A 22,886-nucleotide genomic window follows, 5' to 3' on the forward strand; every position below is an offset into this window, starting at 1 on the left:
AGACAAGCCCAACCTTATCTTTATACTGCATGGTCAGTCCAAAGTAAGCGAACATTTATAGGAGCACGCTTTGGGCTATGGCCAGGGTTGTGTCATCTTCCGCCCTGGAAGTCAAACGAGGGTCATACTTTATGCAGACTTTGTAAGGGGGGAAAAGAAGACATTGTGCACTTGGTATGTCTGTGCCCTGCCATCGACTCAGAAAGGAGATTAATCCTTAGGAGGTTGTTTAATGCACGAGAAATAACAACCTGTAGACAAGCAATAATGGCGTGCTTAAGTTCGAACGACCTACCAATGAATGCTGCTTTTGTAAAAATTTTAAATGTGATTGCCAAAGGTCTTAAGGAAAATTTTATCTAGTCATTACTTAATGACATTTTCTATTACTTTTAATGACACCTACTATTTGTACGATGTTTTAAATGTGTAATGATGCTGAAAATCTTTTTTCTAAGGTAACTTTTTTGTAAGATTTTAATTAATCAAACAAATAAAATTTACAATACTATGAAGGGGAGAGGGAGACCGTCAGGTGGTTTAACCATTTGGGTGGGCACACACCTTGGCGTTAAAGCCTAGCAGATTCCATCGAATGCCGTCGACGTGCAATGTGTTCTCTTAACACTTGCCTCAAAGGCACAAATAGCCCTAATTAATGTTTATTCTAGACCTGTGCAAAATGGGCAAGAATCAGGTGCTATAGAGGATTTGGGCCAATTCATACCAACTTTGGATCCAGCAGTTCAATTGATTATAGGAGGCGATTTTAATTGCCAGGTCGAGCCTCTTATTGATCCAACCTTAGATGGGCCCGCTGAAGAGGATGCGGAAAAGAGAATTCAACAGAGCAAAAACAGGTTCAGGCTGAGAGGATATAATGAGCGCATATTGGATAAATGCAAGAAAAGGGTGGATCAAAAAAACAAGAACAGAAACTTTGATTGAAAAACAAAAAATTGCTCAAGAGAAGGATCCTCCGAGATTTATAACCACCTTTGGTAAGGAAAGTGGATGCATTGCAAATAAAATGAAAAAGTACAGCCACCTGATATCAGGGGACCCTGATATTGGTAAAATCGTAGGGAAAATGCCAACAATACATGCAAAACCTTGTAAGCACAAGGTAGTTAACCTGAGCACTCCTGTGTGCTAGATGAGCAAAAAGGTACTCAACAAATATGATAATCCAAAGTTTTATTCACTTTGTCGCATTCAGTTGGTAGAATGTATAATCACAACTTGTAATCCAAACAATCCAAATGATCCTCATGTAAAAGGAAACAAAATAAATGTTTTTGTCACGTTTTAGTATCCAAAGATTTCAATGCGTGGCATCATTTACATGATTCAAACCCAATGTATTTCGAGCCAGTGGCTCTTCGTCAGGGGGTAAATGCTGCAAACAAGAAAATGGAAGGTATATCAGTCGGGGGCCGAGTGTGTTGAGAAAGTAAACAAGCTGATAAGATCAAAGCTGGAGACAGGTGCTGAACGAAAGGGTGTGTCAACATACAGGTGAGAGTCCGAAAAGTGGGTGAGACCAATGAAATCGGTGAGGTTAGGAGAAGATTAGGAACGTTATGATGAGTTAGTCATCCGACTTAGAACGTGAGGCTGCCAAAAAAGTAAAGATCGTGATGTAAAAATTGAAGACGCGTAAATACGAACGTGCACCCAGTAACCAAAGAGTAATCCAGTGTCGGAAAGCGTTAGTGAAAAGGACCAGAATATATTCCCCGAAACTAAGAGAAACTGACAAGCATTTTGCGGTAGAATCACGAACGTGCACACCAGTGAAGTGCACGCTAGGACAATGTGAAAAATCGACAGTAAGGAAGGATGAAAAGTGCTTACCAAAGATCTCGGGATTAGTAGGTGAAGTAACGGCTGTAAGACGCCATCCGGTAAACGCGGTGATGATTAGTTATTCGGCGCTTGCACGTTAATGTGTGAGATAAGTAATAATAGAGAAAGGACTAATTCTCAAACAGTGTGGTGATGAAAATAAACGAGCCACTGCGGTTGAAACCGTACGAAGAAGTGGTAGTTTTGACAATGCACTGAAAAGGGAAAATAAAATGTGTGAAAAGTGTAAAATGGAAATCGGAATTCTGTGGGATATACAAAAAATTATTATGGGTAAAAAGACAATAAGAGTGAAAACTAAGAGGTAAATAAAGGGTTCAAGAAGAGTACGAAGAAACAAAAAAAATACAATTGAATAAATCTACCACGTGGGTAAAAAAGGAAAACAAGTATTTACAGGAATCTATAACAAGATTCAGTAAAGGAATGAAAAAACATTAATGTATGCATGCACAAAATGTTGAGCAACCAGCAATCAACATATCAATCGAGAGTGTAATGTTTGTTCAAAGAAAGCTGCTAAATTCCAGACGTTCATTGAGTCCCTTGGGCACGGTGGAACCAAGTTTGAAAATCCAGAATAGTTCTCTTTGTAGTAAATATTTTTGGGGGTCAATGCCCTCAGGTTAGGCAACTGTTTCAAGAACAAGAAAGCGGATTTGGCTGTTGTTGTGGTTTAGCTGGGTAAAATGAGCGGACACACAAGATTTGAGATTTTTGTTTCTGATAATACTCCTGTGTTCATTTAAACGTGTCTTTATCTTGCGCTCCGTTTTCCCAACATAGGGTAATCCACAGGGACACTTTAAGAGATACACCACGTTTGTGGTGTCACAAGTTGCATTGGTTTTGAGAGAAATCTGTTTGCCAGAACTGGTATGGTTGATGGAAGTCCCTGGAATGATGTTGTGACAGTTTTGACAATTATGACATGGAATGGTTCCTTTGTATATTGTAGGTTCAATGTTGCGTGGTTTTATTAGTGACCGTAAGTTCTTGGATCGCTGGTAAGCGAAAATGGGCATGTCATTGAATAAGTTATTGAAATCAGGTTCAAGTTGCAGTATTTGCCAGTGAGTTTTAATGCTTTTTTTAATTAAGTAGCTTTTGGTGGGAAATTTGGAAACGAACACGTTGGGTTGTGTATCCAATCTTATTTTTACTTTAGGCTTCAGTAATGTAGAACGGTCAATGGAGGACACTCGTTGGTAAGCTGCTGCAATGATTCGTTGAGGATCGCCCCTTTTAGAGAATTTTATTCATGATGTTAGTACTGTCCTGCGTGAATGAGTCTTCAGTGGAGGCTATTCTCCTAGCCCTTAGTAATTGTGAGTACGGTAGATGAGCTTTGAGACTGGGTTGATGGAAGCTGGAATACTGTAAATAATTGTTCCGGTCTGTGGATTTAATGTATATGGATGTTTCCAATTTCTGATCCTTCAAAGTGATGTTTACATCCAGAAAAGCTATGTTGGTATGGTCGAAATGATGTGTAAATTGTATTCTTTCATTGACGCTGTTGAGATGACTGATAAATAAGATCGAATACACAACCCAACGTGTTCGTTTCCAAGTTTCCCACCAAAAGCTACTTAATTAAAAAAAGCATTAAAACTCACTGGCTATCCTGATACTGTATTGGAACTTCCATGCCTTACCGACAGTAATCCGGACTATGACCATCCTGCTTCTTGAATATCCCTTGCTTTGTTCTGTTTTACGTGTAATGCCACAGATCTCATTTAATTTTTAAAATGAAACCTTCTTTAATCCTGTTACCTTCTGGTAAGACTGCTTTCCTGGGTTACAACCGAGTATTTGTGGAGCGGAGCTTCCTGCTGCTATGGACTAATTGCTTTGTTTTATCCGCTCCTGTCCTGATGGCTGATCATTATGATGGTCTGTACTGCTTTGGTTGTAACTGATTTAAGTACCAATAAAAGTTTACCAAAAATAAAAAAAAATAAAAAAAAATCACTGGCAAATACTGCAACTTGAACCTGATTTCAATAACTTATTCAATGACATGCCCATTTTCGCTTACCAGCGATCCAAGAACTTACGGTCACTAATAAAACCACGCAACATTGAACCTACAATATACAAAGGAACCATTCCATGTCATAATTGTCAAAACTGTCACAATATCATTCCAGGGACTTCCATCAACCATCCCAGTTCTGGCAAACAGATTTCTCTCAAAACCAATGCAACTTGTGACACCACAAACGTGGCGTAACTCTTAAAGTGTCCCTGTGGATTACCCTATGTTGGGAAAACGGAGCGCAAGATAAAGACACGTTTAAATGAACATGGGAGTAATATCAGAAACAAAAATCTCAAATCTTGTGTGTCCGCTCATTTTACCCAGCTAAACTACAACAACAGCCAAATCCGCTTTCTTGTTCTTGAAACAGTTGCCAAACCTGAGGGCATTGACCCCAAAAAATATTTACTACAAAGAGAACTATTCTGGATTTTCAAACTTGGTTCCACCGTGCCCAAGGGACTCAATGAACGTCTGGAATTTAGCAGCTTTCTTTGAACAAACATTACACTCTCGATTGATATGTTGATTGCTGGTTGCTCAACATTTTGTGCATGCATACATTAATGTTTTTTCATTCCTTTACTGAATCTTGTTATAGATTCCTGTAAATACTTGTTTTCCTTTTTTACCCACATGGTAGATTTATTCAATTGTATTTTTTCTGTTTCTTCGTACTCTTCTTCTCTTCTTGAACCCTTTATTTACCTCTTAGTTTTCACTCTTATTGTCTTTTTACCCATAATTTTGTATATATCCCACAGAATTCCGATTTCCATTTTACACTTTTCACACATTTTATTTTCCCTTTTCAGTGCATTGTCAAAACTACCACTTCTTCGTACGGTTTCACCCGCAGTGGCTCGTTTATTTTCATCACCACACTGTTTGAGAATTAGTCCTTTCTCTATTATTACTTATCTCACAAATTAACGCGCACGCGCCGAATCACTAGTCATCACCGCGTTTACCGGATGGCGTCTTACAGCTGTTACTTCACCTACTAATCCCGAGATCTTTGGTAAGGACTTTTCATCCTTCCTTACTGTCGATTTTTCACATTGTCCTAGCGTGCACTTCACTGGTGTGCACGTTCGTGATTCTACCGCAAAATGCTTGTCAGTTTCTCTTAGTTTCAGGGAATATATTCTGGTCCTTTTCACTAACGCTTTCCGACACTGGATAACTCTTTGGTTACAGGGCGCACGTTCGTATTTACGCGTCTTCAATTTTTACATCACGATCTTTACTTTTTTGGCAGCCTCACGTTTTAAGTCGGGTGACTAACTCATCATAACGTTCCTAATCTTCTCCTAACCTCACCGATTTCATTGGTCTCACCCACTTTTCGGACTCTCACCTGTATGTTGACACACCCTTTCGTTCAGCACCTGTCTCCAGCTTTGATCTTATCAGCTTGTTTACTTTCTCAACACACTCGGCCCCTGACTGATATACCTTCCATTTTCTTGTTTGCAGCATCTACCCCCTGACGATGAGCCACTGGCTCGAAATGCATTGGGGATTTGAATCATGTAAATGATGCCACGCATTGAAATCTTTGGATACTAAAACGTGACAAAAACATTTATTTTGTTTCCTTTTACATGAGGATCATTTGGATTGTTTGGATTACAAGTTGTGATTATACATTCTACCAACTGAATGCGACAAAGTGAATAAAACTTTGGATTATCATATTTGTTGAGTACCTTTTTGCTCATCTAGCACACAGGAGTGCTCAGGTTAACCACCTTGTGCTTACAAGGTTTCGCATGTACCTTTGACCTCCTGCCCTTCTTGGACAGTAAGGGCAGCATCCTGATCACCCTAAACACTTAACTTTCTTGTGCACCGTACCGGATACCGTAGTTAACCTTGGAGTGCAGGTGATTCCATTCTTGCATCAAAATGCCAACAATAACATACAGGAAAAACATCTCTCTCAAAGAGCTCTTGGTAAAGAGTCACTTTCAAACAAAACAACAAACAAACTGGTTAAACTGACCAACGCAAGGGCTTCAAACCATGCAATTCTTGTAAAGCATGCAAAATAGGCCGAAGCATGACAAAAATTGTGGAACCAAATGGCAAAGTCATGCAAAGTGATCAACACATTACATGTACTTCAAAGTTCGTAATTTATATGATAGAATGTAAATGTGGCATGAGATATATAGGGAGCACAACCTGTATGTTGAAAAAACGAATTCTGGAGCAAATACGTGCGGTCAAAAATGCGAACATGACGTATGCAACAGCAAAGCATCTGAGTACCTGCCAAAAAAGGAGACTGGCGAGCAATGAGTTTCTTTGGGATCAAGATGTTGCCTCCAGCAGATCGATGAGGAGATCGTGTAAGAAAACTACGCCAAATGGAATCGCGTCTAATCATAAGAATCAGGACAAAGAGCCCAAGAGGCATAAACAACGATGAGGAACTTTATGCACACTTAGATTAACAACTGAGCTAGTACAATTGCTGCAAGAACAAGAGAACATATGAAGTCCTATGCAATGGGTACTAAACCCAAGAGTATATAACAATGAAATGTAACCACTGCCCGGACATAATAAGTAAGAAACTGGTGTGGGCACAAAACCAAAATACTATGTCTGAAATTGAACTTTCAAACAAACACCCCATGGCTAATAACAAAGCAAGCCAATAGATTGTAATGTAAAATAATGACACTAAGCGCCATTGTCTTTCTGTTTGTATAAAGTTGTGTAATTTTGTGTAAAAACTACATATCCCAAAATGCCACTTAAGGGCAGATATGGGAAAGTATAAATATAGAAAGTAAGGAAGGACTTACTGACCATGACAAAAGCCTAGATTGGCTGAAACGCGTTGGTGGGGTGAAACGCTGAATAAATAAGCTTAAAAACCATCCAGGAGTGCCGCTTCCATTGTGTCAAAAAATTGTTTGGGTCAGGATTCGGCCCCTTTGCAGAGCACCCGCTGTCGAGCGCTTTTCAAGCATAAGGATCACTTTGGTGTAATATATATATATATATATGTGTGTGTGTGTATATCTATATACACACACACATTTTCGTAAATCAATAGTGAAAGAATTGCAGATAGTTAGGATTAAAGATGTACTTATTTATGCAGTCACTTATATACATGTTAAAAACAGAATAATGTAACTATCAGTAATATGTACATTTGTTAAGCAGAACTAATGAATAGCTATACACACACATATATATTTTTTATTTTGAACAATTATAGGAACATATATATAGTACAATAAGTGCTATATACAGAGAGATATGCTGTATATTTCTGTTTGCTTTTGGTTGTTATATGGGGAAGGGCCAATTCTTGAGTCGTTTTCTGAAGATAAGGTGGATCTTATGCTGGGGGTTAAGAGTTCCATAGTTTAGCTGCTTGAACAGAGAATGATGTGCCACCCATGTTTTTTTCATATATCTTGGGATTTTGAGGTGCGGTGCCTCTCTAGAGCAGAGGTTCCTTTGTTGAATGCGTTTGGTGATTTTATTCCTGATGAAGAGCGGTCCTGTTCCATGTATCCCTTTTGCTGCTGCTGCCGCCTCATCCTGATACTGCCTCATCCAGATCCAACTCTCAGGGTGCTGCTATCTCAGTCAGTCCTGTGTGTGCTGCTGCCACCGCCTCATTCTGATCTGCTGCCCCCGCCTTCCTTTCAAGTCTGCTGTCGCCTCAGCTAATGCTGCCTCATTCCCTTTTACGTTGATGAAGGCTGCAGTCTGCTCTTGCAGCTTCAGTCTCCCAACGTCTGCTCCTACCTCAGTCTGCTAGGCCTCATGTCCTGCTAGCTTTCTGCTCCACCTCGTTCTGTTCTGCTACTTTTCCACCTCTGTTTGCGGATGTTGACTATGTCTACAGTGCCTCATCCCATTTCATCATCTTGTGGCTGCTGTATTAGGATAGCAATTGTGTAGCTTTTCTGTACCGTGTTCCTCGTCCAGCAGGCTAAGAAGGCATTTTGAAGGGTCTGCATATGCAGGTGGTGGAGACGGTGTTGGAGAGTGAGTTGGTGTGCTGTGGTTTTTTTTGGGTGTATCTTTGTTGTGCAGTAGATGGGCACGTGGTGCCAATATGTGTGCAGCTAACCCAGTATATTCTGCCTCAGCCTGTGTTTCTACTCATCTGCTACCTCCACGTGTACTGCTATCTCAGTTTGATGTAACTCAGCACATGTTGGTATTTCGTCTGTATTACTGCTGCTTCAGCTAATATGGCCACAGAGCCTGTTCTGCCTCATCCTGATCCAACATGCTACCACCTCATCCGGATCCAACACAATCTGCTGTTACTGCCTCCTCCTGATCCAACACACAGAGTGCTGCTATCTGTCAGTCCTGTGTGCGCTGCTACAGCCTCATCCTGATCCAACACACACTCTGCTGCTGCCGGCTCATCATGATGCAACACAATATGCTGTTACTGCCTCCTCCTGATCCAACTTGTTATCTCCTCATCATGATCCAACAGTGTGCCGATACCGGCTCCTTCCGATCCAATATACAGTATGCTGCTACCGCCTCATACTGATCCAACTCATTGTGCTGCTACCACCTCATCCTGATACCTCACTCAGTGCGCTGCTACCATCTCATCCTGATCCAGCACAGTGTGCTGCTGCCGCCTCATCCTGATCCAGTACAGTTTGCTGCTGCTGCCTCATCCTGATCCAGCACAGTGTGCTGCTGCCGCCTCATCCTGATCCAACACAGTTTTCTGTGGCCGCCTCATGCTGGTCGAACACACAGTGTGCTGCTGCCGCCTCATCCTGATCCAACACGCAGTGTGCTGTTACCGCCTCATCCTTATCCAACATGTTATCGCATCATCCTGATCAAACATTGTATCGCCTCATCCTGATCCAACATACAGTGTGCTGCTACAGCCTCATCCTGATCCAACACACACTATGCTGCTGCCGTCTCATCCTGATCAAACACAATGTGTGCTGCTGCCACCTCATCCTGATACCGCCTCATCCTGATCCAACACGCAGGGTGCTGCCATCTCAGTCAGTCATGTGTGTGCTGCTGCCGCCTCGTTCTGATCTACTGCTATGCGTGTTGCTGCCCCAGCCCTTCTTTTCAAGTCTGCTGTCGCCTCAGCCTATGCTGCCTCATTCCCTTTTACCTTGATGAAGGCTGCTCTTGCAGCCTCAGTCTCCCAACGTCTGCTCCTACCTCAGTCTGCTAGGCCTCATGTCCTGCTAGCTTTCTGCTCCACCTCGTTCTGTTCTGCTACTTTCCACCTCTGTTTGCAGATGTTGACTAGGTCTATAGTGCCTCATCCCATTTCATCATTTTGTGGCTGCTGCCCCAGTCTGTCCTGTCCTGCTGTCTACTGCTGCTACGCGGCACATCTCTCAGCGTGTGCTGCGACCCCAGTCTTTCCTGTCCTGCCGTCTACTGCTGCTACGCCGCACATCTCTCAGCATGTGCTGCGACCCCAGTCTGTTCGGCCTCAGGTGTCCTACTAACTTAGGTCCTGGTTTAGATCTCAGCGGACGGGTCACTCAGTCACAACGGTGACAGAAATCCTGTCCGCCGAAATACAAATCCAAAAGAATATAATGGGATTTATATTTCAGCAGACGGGATCATCTGTAACCATTGTGGCGGAGTGACCCGGTGTCCGCAGAGATCTAAATCAGGACCTTCGTCTGCTCCACTTTATTCTGTTCTGCGTCCATTCTACCTCTTTTTGTGGGAGTTGGTTCAGTCCATCATGCCTCAATCCAGCCTGCCTCTCTACGCTGCACCCCAGCTCAGTGCCACCTCATATGCTGCTGAATCGGTGTGCCCAGCCTCATACCGCCCTGCCTCACCCCGCCTTCGCTCTATCAGTTTGTACAGCCTACACTGTATCTCCCTACTTCGGCATGTACTGCTCCTGCACTGTACATGTTCCGCTTCAGCAGGAAGGAGTGCAGGCTTGTTACAACAGCGCCTGGATACCCTCACGGGTGACAAGCAGAGATATACAAACCCACAAGGTACACAACTACATTCTGCACACAAATCACAGCAATGCATTCTGGTTATATTGCATAAGCTCGCTCAACAAACTGCTCAGGAGCAAATTCCTTAAAAGCAAGGGTATTTGTTTACTCCAATTCTTGCCCCACCTCGGAAAGGGTAGAATCCCACTCCACAGCAGCTGTCAAAGGCAGAATCAAACTTCAGGACACAAGTGCCCTGCACTGTCCTCAAACAGCAAGGAGAAGACCAATGCAATGAAACCTGTCAGCACGGAATAAAAGGAGACAAGAGAGCTCACCTTGAAACTTGTAGACCGTGCTGATGATGCCCAGGACGTCCATCTTCAGCTTCTGCTTGGTGTCGGGCCCACGAGGTGTAGGGACCCCCTCCGCGGGGCGCCTCCGCCGCCCAGTCTTCCGCCTCACCCGCAGTAACATGCTGGTGGTCGGGAAGCGGTTGGCACACACAGGATGGCAATAGGGGTCTTTGGGCCGGAAGTAAAGCTCAAGTCTCTTAGAAGGGTCAGCATAAACCTATTAGAGAAAGAGGGAAAGAGAAGATATGTGAGGAAACAACCTAGCGACCTGGAGGAGGCTCAAGAGAAAATATTAAGATTTTTAGGGAAGTCACTTCCTTTATCATACATCATACGTATTCACTTCACAACTTCTAATCAGTCCATTGACCCCAAGGCTCTTTCTGCAGATAAATTACGTATTCTTCTAATTGACAATTCTAGGGCTTCTGTTATATGTAAATTTCTACATAGTTCACTTGCTCCAAGAGAAAAATTCAAAATTGAGATATCCTGGGAGAAAGATTTGGAAACTTCTTGGTCTGTGGAGCTTTGGGACAGAATCTGGCTTAAGCTTAGAAGGTCCTCTAGATCTGCGAATGCTATACAAACACTCTTTTTTATTAATAACAGACTTTTACTTTCCCTACTTACTCTCAGCCCTAGACACACCGAACTCTCAGATACTGTTGGACCTGTTCCTCACCACATGCTGATCTATACCATCTACTCTTTACATGCGCACCTGTTCATGATTTCTGGAAAAAGGTTTGGTCTCAAATCAATTTGATCTTTGGTTCCTGTTACCCCTTCTCTGTGTCACTTCTTAGGAAGTTCATCCCCTATATGGGTGAGCTGTGGTTCTAATGTAAGGATAACAGTTGTATTGCTAGCAGTTGCCTTCCAGCAAATAACAAAACATTGGAAAGATTGTACTAAATTGTCGTATCAAGCATGGTGGTATGCTGTTTGTTATAACCATAGATTGGATTCTACCTTTGTATACCTGATACATATGGCATCAAAACGTTCAGACCTATGGTCAACTATTACACTGTTTATTGATGCTAGTGCCCAACGTTCTTTGGCTTTGAACCCCCTCCGACAAGAAGTGTCTAAGCCTCCATGACTTTCCCCACATTACACTCCATTTCATTTTAAACTATATTTTTTACCATAGATTGTAATTTTCAGTCTTTCACCGACTATTTGTACATTATTGTCATTTTCATATATATGATATGCTTACTTGGATAACATTTTCATCCTTTGTGTTTATTAATAATTCTAAAGTGTTTTACTGTATGTAATACTTCATTGTTATTATATTTTCTGTATCATAATTTTCCTTCCCCTCAATAAACTTACTTTTTGAACTTATCATACCTCTTACTGGGTAGCAGCTTGAAATTATATATATATATATATATATATATATATATATATATAGTACCCGGCCACGCTTTGCCGTGGCTCAGTCTGGTTAAATGGAAGAGCAAGCGAACCAGCTCCTCCCCCTCCCTCCACCCACTTCCCGGTCTGCCATCCTGACACCAACTGTCCATCTTAAGATATATTGTCTATTGTCTCTATTCGTCCTTTCTTAATGTTGCAAAGTAAACCAACTCCTCCCCCCTCACTCCACCCACTTCCCGGTCTGCCATCCTGACACCAACTGTCCATCTTAAGATATATTGTCTACTGTCTCTATGCGTCTTTTATTAATGTCGCAAAGTAAACCAACACCTCCCCCCTTTTCAAAGCAATCGGAGAATAACTTTTGTAGATTTAAGATTTTGAAAAAAATAAAATATAAATGTTTATGTGTCTGGAGTCGAATACGCGCATGTCCTATACTTCCCGGTCGGCCATCCTGACACCAACTGTCCATCATAATATATGTAGAATGTGGTCTCTATGTCTCATTTCTTAATGTTGGAAAGTGAACCAACTCCTCCCCCCTTCCTCCACCCACTTCCCGGTCTGCCATCCTGACATCAACTGTCCATCCTAACATATGTAGACTATTGTCTGTATGCGTCCCTTTTAGTTTTTACGCAGCAAGCAAACCGATAGGGTCTTTTCGGCCTTTCTAATAAAAACACGCTCGTATTGGACACGCGCGTATTCCAATCCAATGTTGTGTATATATAACCACGAGCTTAATCGAAACCAACATTGTATCAAAATTTCAAAGGAATCGGTGAATAACTTTCTGAGATTTAAGTGTGTGTGTGTGTGTGTGCTTAATCGAATCCAACGTTGTGTCAAAATTTCAAAGCAATCGGTGAATAACTTTCTTAGATTCAAGATTTTGAATTAACGCACATTGACATTTTTATGCGTCTGTTCTGGCTTTCCATTAAAAACATGCACGTATTCTACACGCGCATATTCGAATCCAACGTTGTGTATATAAAAACACTCACCTATTCGAATGCAGCGTTGTGTCAAAATTACAAGCAATGGTTGAAGAACTTTCTGAGATTTTAGATTTTGAACAAACGAACATTTACATTTTTATTTAGATATAGATATATACACACACACACACACACATCGAGAAAAGAGGAGCGGTGAACTCCCAGATGTGTCTGTTTTAATAATAAAGACTGGCAGTTCCTTAGCGATAAATTGGTTCTTTATTTCATAATCCATCAAACTGTGCAAAAAGCCTCAGCCAATGCGTTCGTTCAAAAGATTGAACTTCGTCAGGGCAAGTAAGATGATGGGCGAACCGTGGTTGCTGATAAACCTGGGTCGGAATAAACCAAGTAGCCACGTAAGGCCCCAGAGTGATGTTCAATGGTGAAGTCAAGTGTCAATAAGTGACTCCACAAGCAGCATGGGCCTCCTTGATAAATGCCCGAATATTGAATCTGGAGCCATAGAAGTGAAGTGCTCCTTCCTCGTATCACCTCATGGCAGAATGGAATCACATAGGAGCTGGCCAGTCTTTATTATTAAAACAGACACATCTGGGAGTGCACCGCTCCACTTTTCTCGAAGTATTGTACATCTGCCCAGCAGTTTGCATCTCTCAACGGCAGGTGCAGGAGCGGATTGTACACACCAACTCTCACTATATGTTTAGAACTACTAGGGGAACATAGCTAAGAGGTGCGGCTACGGGAGTCCGCTGTTGGTTCTTTGTTGTTGCCTATATGCACACACACACACACGTGTATATATATATATATATATATATATATATATACACATATATACACACACACACACGCACACACTCATATATATATATAGATATATACACACACACACATGTATACATATTACCTACTGGCGGTCGCCAGTAGGTATATATAGTTAGGACCTAGTTACCATAGGAGATTCCGAACATTCTATTGAGAATAACTTTGGTGCCGATTGAGGGATCTACCTGTAATGTTCCTTGAATTTGCCTCGCTGCGCTCCGCTCCTTCCCTGAAAGTTTCGGGGGGATTCGTCAAGCGGGGGCCGAGAAAAAAGGGGGGTCCCAAAACGTGTTTTCCCCATGTTAATTTCCATAGGGACATTCTGACAAGGCTACAGCTCGAACGGCTGAACGGAATTATACCAGATTTGGCAAAATGGTAGTGACTGGTATGCAGCAGTGCCTTTTGTATGTTTGGTGTAAATCCCTCCAGTAGTTCTTGAGAAAATTGAATTTGAAATTTTTCAAATGGTATTTTCTATGGGACCTTTAGACACGGCTATAGCCCGAACGGCTGAACGGAATTACACCAAACTTGGCAAAATGGTAGGGACAGGAATTCAGTAGTGCATTTTCTATATTTGGTGAAAATCCCTGCAGTAGTTGTTGAGAAAATGAATTTGAGCAAATTATATATCTATCAACATTCTATTGGGAATAACTTTGGCTCCGATTGAGGAATCTGTGTGTAATTTTCCAGAATTTTGGCCAGCTCCGCTCCTTCCCTAGAAGTTTCGGGGGGATTCGTCAAACGGGGGCCGAAAGGGGGTCCCAAAGCGTGTTTTCACCATGTTAATTTCCATAGAGACCTTTAGACACGGCTACAGCCCGAACGGCTGAATGGAATTACACCAAACTTGGCAAAATGGTAGGTCCTGGTATGCAGATGTGCCTTTGCTATGTTTGGTGAACATCCCTCCAGTAGTTCTTGAGAAAATTGAATTTGAAATTTTTCCAATGGCATTTTCTATGGGACCTTTAGACACGGCTACAGCCCGAACGGCTGAACGGAATTACACCAAACTTAGCAAAATGGTAGGGACAGGTATGCAGTAGTACCTTTTCTATATTTGGTGAAAATCCTTCTAGTAGTTGTTGAGAAAATTGAATTTGATCAAGTTATATATCTATATGCGCTCTCCATATGCGCACCGTACGCGTACTGTACGCGTACGTGCGCGTACCCTTACGTGCGCGAGCGAGTTTCTGATTGGCTGGCAGTCGACTGTCAACATTCCAAACCAGGAAGTGTTGGCCACCATCTTGTTTTTCAGGAGAACTGAGGCACAAGAGAGCCCAAAACAAGAGTGGAAAACACGAAAAGGGGGCAGGGTAGAGTCCCCCCAACCCTCTAGCCCTTCTCAGGGGGTCCCAAAAGGACCCCCAAGGGCAAAAAAAAAAAATCACGGGGTACGCACACTGTAAGCATAGGGTACGCGTATCGTGCGCGTACCCTGCGATTTAAAAAAAACATTTTTTTTTGCACTTGGTGGTTCTTCTGGGACCCCCTGAGAAGGGCTAGGGGGTCAGGGGGTCTCAACCCTGCCCCCTTTTCGCGTTTTCTGCTCTTGTTTTGTGCTCTCTTGTGCCTCACTTCTCCTGAGAAACAAGATGGCTGCTCAGGTGGTCCCAGAAGGATAATAACATATATAAACGTTATCCGCTAATAGAATTAGCATTTACAAAACATTTGAAATTTATTGAAAAAAAATATAGGTTTCACGCCTGATATAGTTAGGAATTAGCATTTAAAAAACCTTGCAAATTCACTGAAAAAACCATAGGTTTCAAGCCTTATATAGTTAGGAATTTGCATTTAAAAAAACCTTGCAAATTCACTTAAACCATAGGTTTCAGGCCTGATATAGTTAGGAATTAGCATTTTAAAAACCTTGCAAATTCACTTAAAAAACCATAGCTTTCAGGCCGTATATAGTTAGGAATTAGCATTTAAAAAACCATTGAAATTGCTCCTATATAGTTGGTTGTACTAACTATATTTTGTGCACCTGCAATCGTCTGCTGATGATGTCACATTTACATCCTTCATGACATGGTCAGTGACATCACTGATCACATCATTGATGATATCATTTATGTGATAATACGATACACCTCCTCACACTCTAATATAACCTTTGATACACCCAGTGTTAAATACAAACTACCATTCTTGAAACCATTGACACACCAATACCAGTTACTACATACGCACTCACTGATTCCTAGGTTTACACACACATTCACTCATTCACCCATGGAATCACTCATACATACAGTCACTCATCAATACAACACTATCATATGTACTCATACACCTATACAGACACTCACACACTGCCACTAATCCATGGAGTTACTCACACACCTAGTCAGTCATGCAAAGAATCAATCACACTTCCATTTCCTCAACTATACAGTTATACACACAACACCTTACTTATTCAAACATATACTAACACATACTTACTCTCTTATACAATCACTGTTACAAGTACACAATGATCCATATAGCCACTCGCACATTCACTGGCTCTCATGTATAGTCATTTATATATGCCAACTCTCACATGCACTGTGTTTTACATATGTACTTACTTGCACATGTAGCACTGAGATATCCATTCACTCACCAACACACCCATGCACACAGTCAACCGTCCATATAGCTGTTTCCACATGCACTCTTGAACACCTACACCTAGTGAATCAACTGCTCACACATCTATGCACAGAGTCACACACCTCCCAGCCACCCACACACACACTCAGTCTTCCATTCAAATACCTGGGCAACCAATCAATAACCCATATAACCACTCATATAGCTACTGATCAACACATGCAGCAGCTTACACAACAACAGACATACTGATGCACACATTCAGACAGTTTAGTCACTAACCCATGCATTTAGTAAGACACATTAAATCACTCACTCATGCAGTCAGTCACGCACCTACTAAATCCTTCATCCAGACACTTATACATCCACTCATTCTTCAATATGTAAAACATATTTAAACTTTACAGAAACACAGTGATGTCAAATGAGATGTCATCAGTGAGGTCATCAGTGATGTCATTAGAGATGTCATCAGTGATGTCACTGACCATGTCAGGAATGATGTAATATGTGACATCATCAGCAGTGGATTGCGGGTGCGCGAAATATAGTTAGTACAACTAAATATATAGGAGCAATTTCAATGGTTTTTTAAATGCTAATTCCTAACTATATAAGGCCTGAAACCTATGGTTTTTTAAGTGAATTTGCAAGGTTTTTAAAATGCTAATTCCTAACTATATTAGGCCTGAAACCTATGGTTTTTTAAGTGAATTTGCAAGGTTTTTAAAATGCTAATTCCTAACTATATAAGTCCTGAAACCTATGGTTTTTTAAGTGAATATATATATGGTGATCTAGGGCAGTTCCTGCCCGAAACGCGTCGTGCCTTAATATATCTGTACAAGGATAATAAACTTTCCTGTGACACTCGAAATGCTGCGTGGTGGTCCGTGATTCCTGTGGTTAAAAAACCGTTGCAAGCAGAAACCTACTTATATATATATATATATACACACACACATGTATACATATATACACACATGTATACATGTATAATATTAATAATACTGAAGTTTATATAGCGCAAACAGCTACCTCACAAGGAGGTGTCCGGGCGCTTTGTGAGCAGCATGATAAACGGAGTGATTAAAAATAAAAGAAAAACAGATTACTGATTAAAGAGCCACGGCTTTAGTGGTTTCCTAAAGCAGGGCTCTGAATTTGCATTACGAATGAAGAGTGGTAGGGCATTCCACAATTTAGCAATTCTCGCGGAAAAAGCTCTACCCCCAAGACGAGCCTTCGCAAATCGGGGGACAGAAAGCAAATTCAGAATATTCGAGCGCAGGGACCGTGCCTGCATATATCGGGGGAATCTTAATTTGAGGTAGTTAGGGCATTTGCCCTGCAATGCCCGATAGGCCATGGTCAAGGCCTTGAATTCAATTCTGCTTGTCACTGGTAACCAGTGCAGATTGCGCAGATGCGGAGAGACATGATGTCTGAACGGAATATGTTTAATCAGCCTCGCAGCCGCATTCTGCACAATCTGTAGTCGCTGGATCCCATACTTAGGCAGACCAAAATAAAGGCCGTTAGCATAGTCCAGCCTAGATTTTACTGTGGCATGGACTACTGACTTACAGCAATCTTCTGGCAGTAGGTCCAGGAACTTTCTAAGATTTCTTAGTTTATTTAGGCACCCCGCTGATACCTGTTGGATATGAGCAGAAAAGGAGAGAGCGTCATCTCACCCCCAGATTTTTTGCACTAGCGCTGAGGAGAGGCGGGGCCCCATTTCGGTAGACCACCAGAGATCAGGCAAGGGCACAGGACCTTTACCAAAAAAGATCACCTCAGTTTTCCCTGCATTTAGTTTTAGTTTGTTCGTTTTCATCGAAATAGCAATGTCACGGAGACAGCCTTAAAATTGCCAAAGGCATCCATTGTGTGCTCTTGGTAAGAGAAAACCAGCTGTGTGTCATCGGCGTACGACACCCCAGTTGGCTATTAAAGTACAAAGAGGGGCTAGATGAACATTAAAAAGTAAGGGGCTTAGGGCTGCACCCTGGGGGACACCACACCAAAGAGGTTTAGGTTTGGACGAAAAAGGGCGTAGAGCAACTTTCTGAGATCGGGCGCTCAAATAGGACTGCACCCAGGCCAGCACCTTCCCACCCAGGCCAATACTTTCCAATCTCTGAAGCAGCCTGGCGTGGTCGACCGTATCAAAAGCTGCAGATAAATCCAGGAGCACCAGCAATGCTGATGCCCCTGAATCTAGTGCCCATCTGATCGACTCTTCAACCTCTATGAGGGCGGTCTCAGTGCTAAAACCTGGCCGAAAGCATGACTGTGTTTCATGCAGGATAGCATTGCCTTCAATGAAGCAATTCAATTGGCGTAGTACTAGCTTCTCCAACATTTTCTCAGGCGCAGGTAAAAGCGAGATTGGCCTTAGATTGCTCAAATCTTCTGTAGCTCTGTTTGGTTTCTTTTTCAGAGGAAGCATTGTAGTATGCTTCCAACAATCAGGGAAAACTCTGGTCGCAAGGGACGTGTTCCAGATATGGATAAGCGTGTTTAGCACAAATGGAGATAGCATTTTCCCCAGTTTGGGAGGACATGGGTCATCAAGAGCCCCTGATTTACATTTTTCAATCTCAGCCAGCGCCTCCTGCTGCGCAATTGGCGAGAAGCAAGAAAACGACGGGCCCGCGCAGTGGCCAGAGATGAATCTGACATCATTGTCATGACCGATACAGAGAAGGTGTCATACACCTTTAAAATTTTGTTGTTTAAGATATCTTCACACAGAACCGGTGTCGAAGTCACTTCCGTCTCAATAGCTCTCGGCTTGAGAAAAGATTGAACTACCTTAAAAACTTCTTTGCTCGACTGATCAGCTTTCTGAATACAGGAAGCAAAGAATTTACTTTTAGCCATTCTTATCGATTTGTGTAAAATTTTTAAGGCATTTTTGTAGCACGTCTTTGTTATGTCAATATACTTTAGTCTCCATTGTCGTTCCAATCTCTTACAGTTCCTTTTTTATTCTTTAAGCGCCTCTGAAAACCATGGTGCTGAGGGAGATTGTCTACTTGATAACATCATTTTTTCTGGTGCGACGGCTTATACAGCCAAAGCAATCCACTGGTTCATTGCTAGGGCATCACCGTTTAGGCTTGAGGAGAGGACAGGTGGGTCTCTGTCTAAAAAAGGACCTAAAGTTTCAGCTGATAGATTAGTCCACTTCCTCTTCATAAAAGACCGATTGCCTCTGGCCTGACTTAAATTGGTCATTTTAACTGAGAAAGGGATCTGGTAATGGTCTGACCAGAGCAATGGTAGAGGCACCTCCGCTACAGTATCCTGAATATTGAAGAAGATTAGATCTAAAGTGTGGCCTGCCCTATGGGTGGGAGCCGAGATTATTTGCACTATGTTGTCAGCTTCTAGTGAAGAGATTAATTGGGTGGCTTGAGAACAATTAGGATCATTAACATGAAAATTAAAATCCCCCAATATCATGAAATACGAGTGAACTAGCGATTTTTGTACAATATAGTTGCATAGATCAAAAGTGATATCTGCTGCACAACTATAGATAAGCAGACCAGCTAAGGATACCCTAGGATTGATTTGGAGGCAAAAGTAGAGCCCCTCGATTCCTTGTATGTCGAGGGGTCTAGAGGAAGTCAGTTCAAAGGAATCTTTAAAAATAATAGCCACCCGCCTCCTCTTTTTTTGCCCTCTCTGTTGGAAAACCCCATTATAAAGCCCGGGGGAATGGCTAGAGTGATAGATGCCACTGTATCTTCTTTCAGCCAGGTTTCAGTAAGAAACAAAGCGTCCCATGATGATTCCACAAGGGTCAGCCAGATGTCATCGGCATGCCTAGGGAGGGATCTGCAATTCACAAGGCCAGCCCGAAAGAACTCATAGTGTTCTATAAGTGGAGTCTTCGGGCGGCCTACCTCTGTATAACTCTGTGCCGTAGGAGGTGACATATCACGTACTGCATCAAAAACCTTTCCGCATACCGGGCAGTTGGGTGGCAGCCCCATTCTAGCCAAATCAGTTACATGCGATGCGCAGTGGTTAGCCTCATTATAGGCTAATAGCCCAGTACCGGACCAGCTAATCCTCTCCTCTTCCCCACCCCCATCGACAGCATACACATGTACACATATATACACACACATGTATACATATATGTATATATACACACACACAAATACATGTATACATATATACACACACATTTATACATATACAAACGCATACATTTATACATATATACAAACGCACATACATGTATACATATATGTACACACACACATACATATGCACACACACACACGTACGTATACATACATACACACACACAAATACATATATATTCACACACGTATACATACATATTAGGTTATGCACTGAGAAACACACTCTTTGCATCTTAAGTGTTGATGCAAAATTCTTTAATTTTCGTCCGTCTTAGTTCAGACACGAAACAGGTTGGTAAAACTAACATTTGAAGTACATCATATGCTTGATCACAAAATTCTCTTCACAGAGTATTGGTACAGAACAGCCAAGCCAACACGTGTTTCAAGAAATTAATTTGCTTCTTCAGGGCTTCAGATTTTCAGTTCCATCATACTAATAGTCTTCCCAACTGTTGATAAAGGGATCCCAGATTCATCCTGGCAATATGCACTGTATAGTATAGACTTCCAATATCAGGAAACACAGCTGTAGCCTCCCATCGATACAAACACCAATCAGTTACTCAATACATATTTAAACACACACACAAATATACATACACATACACACACGTAGACATGTATATATATGTGATCATGTGATCAAGGCTGCATGTCTGGCTGCCGAAACGCGTCATGTTGGACCATTTTGATGAGTGAATAAACTTCCATCGTTATTCACACCAGCTTTCGGAGTCTGTGCCCTTCCAGAATAGCCTGTTGTGGCATTACTTCGTCATGTATATATTACAACTGGAGGCTCATTAGAGCTTTGGCAAAGGACTACAACTTCGCCGAGGTAGTGGAACCCATCTGTGGGGAAATGGCAGCACTACAAATCCCAGGCGGCCCATCTGTGGGCGTGATACCATAAAAGCATGAGACTTTGTGTGCACACGTCAATCTACTAAATATGCCAGTGATCAAGGGGAAGGATCCCCAAAACGCGTTGGACTTCGGCGCGTCCATTTGTACCTGCGTGTGTTTTAAGAATAAAGGATTCTGTGGGAGACTGCGGGACCCGCCTGCAATCGAGTGTGGTCCCGTTTGTTGGACAAACTTGAGCATATATATATGTGTGTATATATAGATATATATAAATCTGCCTACACTAAATCTCTCTCTCGGCCGAGGGAGAGTCTGTTCACAGACAACATTCATGAAACATTGATCACTCCTACATCTGAGCTCCCCACTACTTGTCCACGCATGATCACTACTTACAGCAAGGAGGAAAGGAAGATTAGAGCCATCCTCAACAAAAATTGGCCCATTGTGCTGAGTGATCACGTGTTGAGTACTAAATTACCTGTAGCCCCATCTGTTACCTTCAGGAGAGCTAAAACAATGGGGAACTCACTTGACACACCTGCCCCTGAGCTGAAAGCCAAAGTACCCTGGTTAAGACCCACCAGAGGTTTCTTCAAATGTTCGAGTTGTAGGGCTTGTAACTTTGGCATTTCCACGACACGTTACAACACTCCTTTCAGCACTTTACCTAAAACCATCCAAGATAATTTTTCATGTAAAACTGATTATGCAGTTTATGTTTTAACTTGCACCTGTGGGCTTAGGTACGTGGGCAGTACCAAGCTCCAGGTGCATGTCCGCATTTTACAACATTTGCGGGCTATACTGCATAATGATTCAACTTATCCAGTCGCAAGGCATTTTAATTTATTCCATAACAAAGACTTATCTTGCCTTAATTATTTCGTGATCGGATCTGTTCCAGTGTTGAGAAAAGGTGGCAATAGAGAGTTGGCACTTAGAAAGTTGGAATCACGGTTCATTTTAGAGCTCGATAGTCGTTGGCCCAACGGGCTCAACAACATTGAAGAGTTACATCATTTCCTAGAGTAACACATTTGAGCCCTTCCAACGCAAAGCCACCGGTCTACCTTCATTACATTAATATGTATTTGTACCACAGCAGCAGTTCGCAAGTTAGGTTCCCTATTTGCGATCTGCATCATTACTATGCTTTGGTCTTAGGAGTTTATGCTGATAGTATATTTTCATAGTATGTTGTATCTTGCTGTCCTTTATCAATTTTGCTCTAAATGTTTTGTATGTTTCGTGTGTTTTTTGTATGGTGCCATATATGAATTTACATATGGGATATAATGCTTTTTAGATATACACCCATTTTTAATGTTTACATAGCAATCCTTTTTGATACTTGTTTTTATTATATGGGATTTTTACATCGTTACTATTTATGATATATATTGCTTACTAGCTCAGGGATCTGAGTTTAGGATGCATTTATATTCTGTTTAGTATATTCTAACCATATGATAATGCGCTTCTTCCTGCATAAGAGAAATATAATTCCTCGTATTCACTTTTTGCACTTTATATAATTATTTGCACTTTTTCGATCTATTGCTGCTATTTCAATTTTGCTATTTTGCACTTGATAACTTAATTCCTTCTATTGTGATATGATGGTTTTTTGATCTTAAATCACTCCAACCTTCAGGCATTATGCTATTTTGCACTACTAGGATTTATTGACCTAATTTTACTTCTGGATTTTAACCTAGTTGTATTGTAGTGTGGTAAGAGTGTTTTTAGTCATTACTCTCATCATTGTTGGATTTTTAACCAAAAACTGTATTTTT

The 22,886-nt window shown here is 41.7% G+C and overlaps 1 protein-coding gene across 1 annotated transcript in view; it reads right to left on the reverse strand.

Annotated features, from left to right (window-relative positions):
• Positions 1-22,886, reverse strand: part of GTF3C5 (general transcription factor IIIC subunit 5) — a 105,334-nt gene that overhangs the window by 75,282 nt on the left and 7,166 nt on the right. The window contains exon 2 of the mRNA XM_086924748.1: positions 10,212-10,446. Coding sequence (XP_086780874.1) covers positions 10,212-10,446 — 235 coding nt within the window. The remainder of the gene's footprint in view (positions 1-10,211; positions 10,447-22,886) is intronic.

The sequence above is a fragment of the Lissotriton vulgaris genome, chromosome 5 (genome assembly GCF_964263255.1).
Source record: "Lissotriton vulgaris chromosome 5, aLisVul1.2, whole genome shotgun sequence".
Classification (NCBI taxonomy): domain Eukaryota; kingdom Metazoa; phylum Chordata; class Amphibia; order Caudata; family Salamandridae; genus Lissotriton; species Lissotriton vulgaris.